Source organism: Pleurodeles waltl, chromosome 9, assembly GCF_031143425.1.
Source record: "Pleurodeles waltl isolate 20211129_DDA chromosome 9, aPleWal1.hap1.20221129, whole genome shotgun sequence".
Taxonomy (NCBI): domain Eukaryota; kingdom Metazoa; phylum Chordata; class Amphibia; order Caudata; family Salamandridae; genus Pleurodeles; species Pleurodeles waltl.
In genome coordinates this window covers 1,143,582,003-1,143,594,016 of record NC_090448.1, presented here as the reverse complement: position 1 = coordinate 1,143,594,016, position 12,014 = coordinate 1,143,582,003, and the positions used below count along the sequence as shown (strand labels likewise).

The 12,014-nt window shown below is 44.8% G+C and overlaps 1 protein-coding gene across 2 annotated transcripts in view; it reads left to right on the top strand.

Moving 5' to 3' along the window:
• Positions 1 to 12,014, top strand: part of RGS6 (regulator of G protein signaling 6) — a 964,496-nt gene that overhangs the window by 897,498 nt on the left and 54,984 nt on the right. For both annotated transcript variants that reach the window (XM_069208950.1, XM_069208949.1), the window contains exon 16: positions 6,442 to 6,531. In XM_069208950.1, the coding sequence (XP_069065051.1) occupies positions 6,442 to 6,531 (90 nt within the window). The remainder of the gene's footprint in view (positions 1 to 6,441; positions 6,532 to 12,014) is intronic.

Below are 12,014 nucleotides of genomic sequence, written 5' to 3'. Positions count from 1 at the left end.
CTGTTGTATGCTTAGTTTTGTATTGTTAGATTGTGTAAAAAAGTAAAACCCTATCATTATAACGGATTTTATCAATCAAGCTAATAGAGGTACTATTATCAATCATCTTTAGAAGAATACCCCACTTTTTGAATGCAAACACCGATTAACAGGTGGTGATGTCTGCGGGTGAACATTTATTTCCTGATCTGAAATCCATGTGCTGGCACGACTGCAATTTTCTTTAGAGGGCATATATAACCCGCCACCGCATACAAAATGCCTCTTTGTGTAATGAGGTTAGGTATGCGGGCTCATTAACATTCAAGCCTACCGACTGCATAAATTAAGTGCTTAATGATGCAGACATTATCAGGGGAGAATATGTTCTCATCTGCCTCACCAGTGGGGATGCTTTAATGCTGCATAAGGCAAGGTACTATCCATCACCTTCTCTGGGGGGTACCAGCTCCTTGCTCTGGGAGACTGCCTCTGTGTCAAGGATGAAGTAGAAAACATTGGCGAAGAGGGGCGCTTGCAGCAAAGAACTCTTTGTGATGAAGAGCACAGATTTGTTACTGTGCTCAGAAGGATCACAAATTAATGTAAGGTCTCCAATGTTGTAAGGGTTTAGGAGGTCTCTTGTGTATAGCACTTTGAGGAGCATCTGAAGACACAACACAAATCAAAAGTTAAATTCCTAATGTGCCCCCACGGGTGTACATTTAGTGGGAGGGTGTTTGGGATGTCGCATTCTCCTAATAAATGCATTTTGGTGTTGCTAGTTGGGTCCAGGAGCTCCCAGTTGAATATGTCAGTGTCTCTCTGGGCTTCCACAGGGACACATCCCGCCCAACCTCAAAAGAGCTTGTCTAGACCAACCCCTCTTCCCGCCTCCCACATGTGGGTTAGCATGCTCCGAGACCCGATTGCTCTTTAATAAACATTCACAATAAACTATTAAATCTATTCTTCTTCCCATTGTGCTCTGATATAAATAGCTTTATCTTGATTATTTTTTGACTGAGATCTTGAGAACTCATTGACTATGTCAAAATATATTTGACATAATCAGAAGGGAAATAGCAGGGTGATTGGGAAACCAGTGCTCCTATAGGAGTCAACCATCATGGATCAGAAAGCCAATCCTGTGGTGCTATCGACAATCAGACAGCAGTGGGCAATGGCAGAGACCTGCAGCCGTATCCTTGACTTCTAATGCTAGCGAGGAACAATACCTTCTCAGATCTTAACTCCAACTAGAAAGGTGTTTGAAAAGTTGTTTGACGCTTTCTATCCTCAACGTGTATGACCCACAAAGTAAACATAAATTACCGCTTTCATATGCAAGTCCACATAACCACTGGACCACAGCAGACTAACGTAGGCCACTGCTACTAAGCCTAGGGGAGTCTAGAGGAATACTGAATGCGGTACCCTCCACCCAGAAAGCATTATTACAATTGTTTCCTCATTTAGGCGTTCTCCTTCATAACTTCACAACTGTTTCAGCCCTCACTCTGTGTAAATGTAGAGTCTAATATATCCTTAGAGCCCACTGTAACGGCTATACCGATCAGTAAAGGCCCGCTCCAGCATTAACGGCCTGAGCCGAAGGCCTTTAACAAGGAGCAGGACTTTAAATGGCTGGTATAGCCCAGCTACGAAGGGCTATAAGGCCACTAGAACATTCCACCACTAGCGGGCAGAGGTTCTAATAAATAGAACAAAGGCCTCAAGGAGACCGAGGGGATTGAAATCCCCTCAGCTCTGTCAGTCCTTTGTTCACAGCTTTTGCTGTGAACAAAGAGCATTGGAATGTTGAGGCTCCAGACTTTTACCAGCCATTAGAAGCCCGGAGCACTCCATTGTCTCCAATGGAGCGCCCAACATTCCAATGTCCTAATATGAATAAAGTTCACTGATCTGCGACCAGGGGTATGCAGAAACACTTTTCGGCTGAGACCTGGTAAAGTGCAGTTCTGCTGCCGCTGCACTTTACCAGGAATTGAAAGGAGACACCTCACGGGAGCCTCTATGGCGACGCTGCCGGAGCTCCTTCAGAGCCCCAGGCTTCTCCACACCAGTGTGCTTCAGTGACTTGGTGCGTGAGAAAAGACTACTGGGGCACTCAGCGTCTAGAGATGCACAGCTCCTGGGGACCCTGTTGTCACTGCAGACATCTGATGTGCCTGTTAAGGCCTTCCTCCCTGAAGTGGACTGCCAGTTCTGTTGTCCAGCTCTTCTGTGGTGTGCAGTACCACCCGATCCTTTGTGTCATCCTTCTTAAAACCTGTGCATAGAAGCTAATGACGATGAGGGCACTGTGAGTGATGTGTTGATCATATGTGAGTTATCAGAAAAGATAATGTACCATTTCCCACCAAGGGCCCAACTTACCAGTGGGATATGGGATCCTCCTTAATAGTCAGGTGTGTTGTGCTACGCACCCATTTTTATTTGTGGGAGAAACAGCCCTCACAAAGGGCCATATTTATGGGCAAGTCATGCAGTCACTGCAGCACGTCACCTAGCTGCGATGCTCTGCATGACAGGGAATGCACACTATGTAAGGCATACAGCGCATTCCTGCCTTTCCCCCTGCACTGACGCCCAATGGGCTGCCTTGCACCATGAATACCCACGCAACACCCATGGACATGCCTTCGCGGTGCAGAGTAATGCAATGCAGCGATTTATGATGTGTTACCTTACTCGAGACTTATGAAGCTCTCAGAGCCACGTAAGGTGACCTTGCATGGCTTCATAAATATCATTGTTCATTTGCGTCGCTCTTGCATCACATTGCGTGGTGCAAAAGTGACGCAAAGGGGCTCATAAATATGCCCCTTATGATCAATTCGACAAGTAAAAAGCTCCTGTGTGATAATTCAGTGTATGGCGCTGTTACTGTTGTCCCAGTGGTGTCACTCAGCATAATTATATCAATGTCTTCAGCAACGTAGACCCGCTTCCTGGTTCGATGTAACAGGAGGTAACTGTGAATTTTAAAGGGATCCTGCCTTGGCACTAAAGGGTAGGTTTGTAAAAAGACCACTGAAGTAGCTAAGGGCAGAAACCCAGTTTACTCAAGAAGGGGTGGGACAGCCATGTGTCTGAGAAGGTGACCTAGAGGTAGGAAACCCCAGGGGAACTGGAGAGAGACCCAGTGTAGCTATCACACATACAGTATTAAAAAGGGACAACAAGTCACCACCAGCATACTGAGTCTACAAGGTCACTGGGGGCACAGTGGCGTAACAAAACTTGAGGGGCCCCCCTGAAAACTACAAGGAATGGCCCCCTCCGGACACACTCAGGAGCTCTCTGGCCAGAACACTGTGCTGAGGGGGCCCCCCGCACCACTGGGGCTGCTGGGGCCTTTGTTATGCCACTGCGGGGCATGTCCTACCTGGCATATTGCACAGGGTCTTCACTTCCAAAGAGAATGAAAAGGTGATGGTAGAGGACTTCAGGTCCTATGTCACTATATCGGGAGACACCTGCGGATATATCCTTCAGTGCTGAAAATGGTAGGTGAATGCAATAGCACTGATGATGCCTGGCCCTTGGATGGGGACAAAAGGCTAATGTTGTCTTGCACGTCTGGGTTCTGCCAGAGAGCTTCCGCAGCAAATAGCCACTATAACTAGGCAGATTTGTTTAAGCCATAGTGGGCTAGTGTAAAGCTGGGGGTAGCAAAGTGGAATTGACTATGGCTGAAAGTTGGACCAAACTAATACCGGCTCACACTGAGTGCTATGTTGGGCAAGGACAATGTTTATTAACAATCTTCTTAAGGCTGCCATAGAAGGGGCCAGTGATTTACAGAGAACAGGCAACAAAACCATTCCTTTACAAAGATGAGGCTTCATGTGTAGAATTTATAAAATAGTCCATCTGCCACTGACCTTCTACTCTCTAAAGCATCTTAAGTAAGCTGGATTCTGGAGAGACATGCTCTCACTTCCAGAGCATTGAGGCTGGAGGTTTGTCGGAGAGCAGCTCAAGAATGCAAAATGCCCAGGAAGGTAATGGATTGCTTCTGTCCCTGAAACAGCTCCCAAGGAAACATCTGGAGCCCCTTTGCAGCTTACCTGGAAGGACCAGCCATTTGTCTGTTCATAAAATGCCAAACTTGTGGAAAAGTGTGGATCCCTATTGTGCGAAAACCTCTATTCGTTGAATGCCATTATGCAAGGCATGGTCTGAGATTCCATATGAATTGGAAATGCTGTTGAAACATTGACACCGCACACAAGACACGTAGAGCAGCGCTCCTTGCATCCCTTCAACTGTGAGAGCAGTTATTGAATTGGTGACTACAGAGTGTTGGAGCCCTCAGACATCAGGACTTGGGACCAAATTCTTCAAGGAAGGCTACAGAATCATAAAACCTGGCTTGGATCTAACAAGCCACCCTTTTACATCTCCATTATCATCATCTGTTGGCACTCCTTTCTTCTGCTCACCACCTCACCTCTGCTTCTCGTTCACTCGCTGCATTTCTTTTCCTTTTCTCCTTCACCTTCACTTACAACTAGTCTGATGTCACCAACATTAGGGGTCATGGCTGTCTTTAGTCATTCTTGCTTGTACTTTAAACTCAGTGTTCTAATCCAGTTGTTTATGCCCTTCAGTGCTGTAGCAATAGATATGACCCACCTTGCATTTTACAGCTGGCTGGGTATCTCCTGACCCTACCATTAGGAGTTGGGTCTATGCTTTGCCACATAACCTCTGTGGGCATGCAGTGGTAATAGTGGCCGCAGGGAAAGATATGTTCTGTAAAATATAGAAGGTTGTGCAGCAACCAACCCTCTGCTTCTGCATTTGTTGGTTGTAAAATAGTGGTGGGACAGGTGGGAGATTGACAAACCTTCCACATAGTGAAGGTTACAAAGATTGCAGTTTCTCAACTTTGGCGTCTTTGTTAAAAATACTTGCAAAAAAATTACTATTTGAGATTAACTCATGTACACCAACACTCCGAGAAAGATTTCTCCTGCTTTCGTTTTACAGCTCTGCAAACATTGCTAAGATTTCAAATTTATATTTTTACAAAACATGTCACAAAATTGCCGGACAATCAAACTTTACAACTTCATCCTCTTGTTTAATGTATAATGGTTGAGTGGCGGTACCCTCATGAGCACCACCTCTGTTGGGATGAAGTGAGTTTGAGAACCTGAAGGTCCAGTATCTTCTCCGCAAACATGCCATCATCATTGAAACTCGCTTGAAGTACTAGGATGGACAATGGATGCCAGTAGGGTTAGGGGCATTCACCCAAATGGTCCCTCACCCACTGCATTGAGGAAGGAGTCTCAACTGCATGCATCAGGGGTGGAAATAAGGCTAAGTGAATGTTGTAGTTCTTCATACTGGTGTCACTGAGGTGTGGCCAATATTAATATTACTGAGGGTTTGTGACTGAGAGTGCTCAATCAACGTAACCTACTAGTCTATGAGATGAACAAACCACTGGAGTCATCCTCACTTGCAAAACAAGTCATCACAACTCATACACCTACATGTAGAGATGTACCTTCTATCTCTAATGTGAATTTGTGTGGGGCATATTCCAACACTGGGTAAGACTAGCAAGTGGTGGGACCGCCTGCGCGATACTTCACTGTGTCACTAGTCTTTTATCAATGCAAACTACTACCCATGCTTGCGTATCACTTAATCAAACCATCGCTGTCACTGTTGTCAAGAATATGTGATCAAACTGCGTACAGTCTTGGAACCATTGCCACCTGATGTTCTTGGATCCTCTCTGTTCAACTCTAATAATTAAGAGACACACTTCGAAAAATTAGTAATGTTAATATAGCTTTTAATGCTTCCTATTGAGTAACTAATGCCATTTGTTTTTTGAGTTTTTACTACTCGCTTGTTAGTGCTGTGTACATGCTTTCATATTTTGCTGCTTTTAAAAACCAATAAAAATAACATCGGAAAACCCCCAACACAAAATAGCAAACTACCATTTTCACATCACTTGTTGAAAAACAAGAGAAAACAAAAAGAATACTTATTACAATAAATGCTGCTGTCAGTGTGTTGTATTTATTCAGTTTTTGCATCATTTGACTAAAAATTCTCAAATATTGGTGTTGAGCAGGTTCCAGCTAAAGTGTTTCATGGACCATAATTTTTCTGTGCCCCGAATGTCCTCTCCGTGAAATTGTTTATACTTTTATTTTAACTGTGTTGCATCCACTTCTCTCTGAGGAGAAACTGGAGATAATTGACATTAGTGGCTGTGCACATTGGTGTAACACTGCCAGGACTCCTCTGACCTCAGAATGACCTGAACGATTGCACTGGACTTGTTGAAAGTTGTTTCTGTGGTTGGTAGTAGGGTTCGGGACCAGTAGGCTGGTGGGACTGAAGCTATGGGTACCACTCACCTGTAGAGCCCGTTTCTGATGCTCCTCTCATCCCTCTCCACAGGAGCATATATACAAGCTGATGAAGAGCGACAGCTACGCGCGGTTCCTGCGCTCCAACGCGTACCAGGACTTGTTGATGGCCAAGAAGAAGGTACTGTACCGTGTGGACTGCCGTGCTTGATTCTGTCGCATCTCTTGGTGCACGCCTGCTGCTTGCTACTAACAATCAAATGGAAACCAGTTTAACTGGGTTTTATTCCTTTTTAAAACCGGTTACAAAACAAATAAAACGGTTTGACCCTACTCCATAGTCTAGACCAAATCATGCGCATAAACATTTCAGAGGCCCTGAGAAAGAGTTTATTGCCATCACACTTCTAGAACATGGAGGACTCGGTTGTAGATTACTCTAGGTGTTTACTTGAAAGCAAACCTCGAGCTGAGCTCCCCACCTAACTGTATTTGCAAGTATTTTAACAGAGCCACATTACTGTACTAGCAGTTGGGGAAACTGCAAAACGTTTTCGTCATAGTACGTGGAAGTTTCGAAAATATGAATCATATTACAGGAAATATATTTGGCCAGGGGTCTGCATGAAATCTGCACAGAAGAGTATACTATCTCATGGGGGTACTGACGTCAGACTGCAGGAGTAAAGTACATCTTGCAGTCCTGGCACTCATCCTTTTCACAGAACCCACAAGATGGTTTCTACTCGAACCAGTGAACATCTGGAACCGGCTGGAGAACAAAAATTAGGCAAAACCATTACACCCCACCTTCGAGAAATGTGCACGAGGTGTAGACTTCTCTTTCCGCGTCTCAGTGGAGGAAATTAAACAAAGCTAACACCCTAAGTGAAAATAAATAATAGTCAGTCGATACATCATTCCTTGCAATGCACCAACACTCACAATATCATCACCTGCTACTCCAACATTTCAAAATTCATGCTAAAAACAGAGGCGATGACTTTCTGGTAAGTTTGCGATAAGATTTTGAGTTAGGAGTAAGATTTGTGTTAAAGTCAGCACACATTTGTGGATCAGATCAACAAGCGTTCTGAACAGCTACATGGTAGGTGTGACAATACTGGTTAACGTAAGAGGCTCTGCATCAAAGCCACTGAAGGCCATAATCAAACCAGGACCAGATGAGGTGCACCTGTTGGAATCCCAAACCTACCTTCCCAAATCATCAATCTTCTCAAAGAAGTTGCCATCATCACAGCACAGCTGGAAAGATCTCCTTCAGAGTAGGTGCACCTTCAGCATCTTCCTAATAGGGAGGCGTGGTCTTTCAACCTTAGCTCGCCTAGTTCCATCACACATCGCTACGCTAGGATGTGGCCTGAGGCAGCAAAGGTGTCCTATCATCGGCACAGTACATGATTTGATTAATGTTCTTGGGCATGTCCTCGTGCAAAGACATGAAGGGCATGCACTGTACCTGACCATGTCCATGGCAAATGCTTCAGGCTTTTATTGTGGTCCAAACTGGTTCAAAGTTCACAACAAGGATTCTCCCAGTCCCTTCCAGTGTCTTCTGGGATTCTTTAATGAGCCCATAAGATTAATATTATTTGTATAAAAGTACTGCCTATGATATTTTCATTTTGTCTGCTCAACCAAAATTCTACAAAAATGGATGGTATTGCTGATGGAGCACACATTTTAACAATCATGTGGAAAAAAAAACAAAGTGTAATTATTTTATAGAGAATTTCGGCCTTAATTTGAAATAGAAAAGCTATCATGATTTCCCATATACAGTGTCCTTAAACTCTCTGAAGATTAGTTAAAGATTATTAAAAAGTGGAACATTACTTTATGTGGATAAAGTAGTTTTTTTCTCTTATACATTCCCAGGCTGGAAGTGTTAAAATGCTAGTTTGTTCTTTTTCCGTTTCATATTTACAAACCTGCGTAGAAAGCCATATCCTCCAATTTTAGCTCGAATGGCGAAGGCCGAACCGGTATTTATGTAACTCTGGGCCTGATTTAGAGTTGTGCACAGGGGGTTACTCTGTCACAAACGTGACGCATATCCCGTCTGTTGTATTACAATTCTATTATAGCATATGCAATATCCGCCCCGTTTGTGATGGAGTAACCTCCCTACCAAACTCTATATCGGGCCCTCTGTGTTGTTGTGGTCCAGCTTCCTTTTGCTCCAGGATCTTATTTCAAAACCTGGACTGGGTGAAAATTTCTCCCTATCTGCATAATTTGTGGGTTCTCTGCTTTTCTGTCTCCGAATAATCTGCTGGAAAATGCACAGTATCTAATTAGGGTGGATGGGTAGGTATACAGAATGTCTCACACTAGTGCATGGTAACTTGGCGTGAATGTATGTCGGAACAACGCATGCTGGAACAACGCCTTCCTGAACAACGAGCGCGTTGTTACTACTAATGCCTTTACCATGAATGCCTTAACAACGATTTTTCGTTGTGAAGGCATTCCTGGTAAAGGCATTAGTGATAGGCATGCATGGTTCCAGCATGCGTCCCCTCTGGCCCCCCACCCCTAAAAATTACCGTGACCCCCCACCCCCTCCCCTAAAACCACGCCAACCCCCCACCCTTGCTCCTAAAACTACCCCAACCCCCCACCTCATCCCTAAAATTACAGTGACCCACACCCTGCCCCTAAAACATAAAACAACCGCAACCCCTACCCCATCCCTGAAACCTAAAGTACCCCAACCCCCGCCCCTAAAACCTAAACCCCCCCAACCCGCCCCTAAAATTACCCGACCTCCCAACCTACCCCTAAAACCTAAAACCACCCCAACCCCACCCCTTAAACAACCCCAACCCCCACCCCTAAAACCTAAAACCACCGCAACACCCCCGCCCGTAAAACCACCCCGAGTCCCCCACCCCGCCCCTAAAACCTAAACCCACCCCTAAAACCACCCCAACCCGACCCCTAAAATTACCGCAACCCCCACCCCTTAAACCTAAACCACCCCAATCCCCCACCCCACCCCTAAAAAACTAAATCACCCCGACCCCCCACCCCCAAATACAAAAAATACCCAACCCCCCACCCGCCCCAAAACTAAAAATACCCCTCCCCAAACCTAAACTGCCCGACCCCCCACCCCTAAAACAAAAAATACCTCGACCCCCACCCAGTCCCTTAAACTAAAACTAAAAATACCCCTCCCCCGCACCTAAACCGCCCGACGCCCCCTCCCTTAAAACTAAAAATACCTCGATACCCCACCCCAGCCCCTAAAACTAAAAATACCTGAGCCCCCTTTCCCCGCCCCTAAACCTAAACCGCCCTTAAAACAAAAAATAAGCCAACCCCCCTCCCCTAAACCACACTGAACCCCCGAAACTAAAAATACTACAACCCCCACCCCTAAAACTAAAACCCCAACCCCCCACCCCGCCCCTAAAACTAAAAATACCTCGACCCCCAGCCCCTAAAACAGCCCCACTTACCTGACTCATCGCGTCGTGCTCCTCAGCCAACTCCATTCTTCTGTACCTTAACCACGCATGTGCGTGGTTCAGCACATGCGTGGTTAAGGCACAAAACAACGAAGTCGTGGTTAACAAAAGCGTTGTTCCGCTTTCGTTGTCCACGACTTCGTTGTTACGGAGTCGTGGTTCAAGGCGTTTCCCACTTGGCGTATGCACAGAAATTATAGGATTTTATTAATTTTCAGCAACAAGTCTAGTTGATTTTAATGCCCGTTCACAGATTAAATGATGCAACTTTGATCATTGTCAAAAAATCCTCACTATATTTCACTGACCTTTTTTGTCAGTTCTGCTTGCCCTTATCCAGATCTCTTTCGTCACAGAGAACCGTGTTTCTGCCTACATTGGTTCTCTAAAGCCCTCTACCGTAGGTGTGGCGAGGAGAAGGTACTAGAGTCTTTGTGAAGTTTCAAACTCTATTTAATGTCTTCAAGGTGCCATATAAGTGCCACTGAGAGGGGGACTAACACAAATGATGGTTAGTTATTGCCGCCGTGTCCCCCTTTCCAGGCCACTGCCATCCTGTGATCAAGAATTTGACCACAGGGTTAGCGTCCTGTAGGAGAAGCAGTGTGAGGATGGTGGATATACCCGGTTTAGATGCAGCCTGCAAAAAGGGCATAGAAGATTTGGCAATGCCAAACTTTTAATTATCTCCTGTATTCTAATTTCTAACCTCACTCACCTGCTCTGTTTCTTTGTTAGAAAAGCATTAAAAGCAATGGACAATTGTCCAGACATGCCCACCACTGGAACCTTAGCTGAGCAATGAGCACATCAAACTGAAGAAAATAGAAAGCCATAAGTGTAGACTAACTTAATGTGTTGATTGGAAACATGTAGATGTCTACATCCCTGCACATCCTTAGAGTTCTCTTTGGACCGAATAGCTTGGAGAGTGATGACGGTCCAGCAGTTGTTGTGCTTCATGTCTTGCTGCCTTTTGTTATCATTGGCATGACCATGATGTCATGGTGGTCGTCCACCATGGCTGCCCATGCACAATGGCATTATAATGCATGGTGAGCCTGTGTTTTCTGTTGCTTCTTAATCTCGTCCTGCATGCTTGTGATGCAAGCAAGTGTTGCTGCACTGGTTGCTATGTGCACCGAAATCACAAGGAATCTGGTGACCTAAAGTTGACTCTGGAAGGGACATGCCAAGGACCATGTACATCACTAGGTGGCCATGTTCCTTCTTAGCTAGTCTCCATGCCCCTCCTTATGTTCTGCAACCTTCGTAGGAGGACACGGGGAGACAAGGGAAGCACGTCACTCTATACCTACCTTCCCTCCCACACATTGCAAGGTAAGGGTGATGCGAGAACAGAGTGGTACTTCAGAGTAAAGGACTGATGGGTTTGAGAATAAGACTGTCTGATACTTACGGTTCACTAAATGTTTGCAGAACACCGATGGGGTAATACCAAAAGTGGATTGTCAGATGCTTGGTGTATGGTAATTACAGGGTGCAGTACTGCAATTTTCCAACTCAGAATGAGAAGGAACCTTCTTATTAGATTTATTGGGAAATTTGTAATTAGAACACCACTGAGGGCTTACTGAGAAACGAATCTAAGATCAAATTGATGTGAGATGCAATTGGAAGTATTAATGACATGAGGAATAGAAGCTGCTATTGGAGCGACATAGGCATATGGAGGTAATTGTGGTGAATAACCTTGATTACAACGTATGGAAGGGAAGGTACAAAAAATTCCTAAAATAGGCATCTGACCCACGTTCTGACTGTCTCTCAGACAGTGAAATGCTGCTCTAGGATTTAACCTTTCCAATGGGATTCTATTCCTGCTGTCCGGAGTTCTCCAAGTTCTCCAGAGAAGTCTGCAGAGTGGGAATAGAAAAACTAGTAGAAATATGGTACAGGATGAGGGCCTGACTAGCACCTCCAGAGTGTAAAAAACCAACACTACGGTGGCGCTAAGGGGCGCAAGGAGCTTGTAAATATGCCCCTAAATTGTTAGCCTCCAATATCAAATTTCTTCACATTTACAGAGCATTTTTAATTTTGAAATTGCACGTTTAGCTTTTTTATCTATATACACTTTATTAATCAGTTAATATTATCTAATTTTCTAAGCAATTGTGGACCCCCTGAGTAGGCTTTGGAGGCC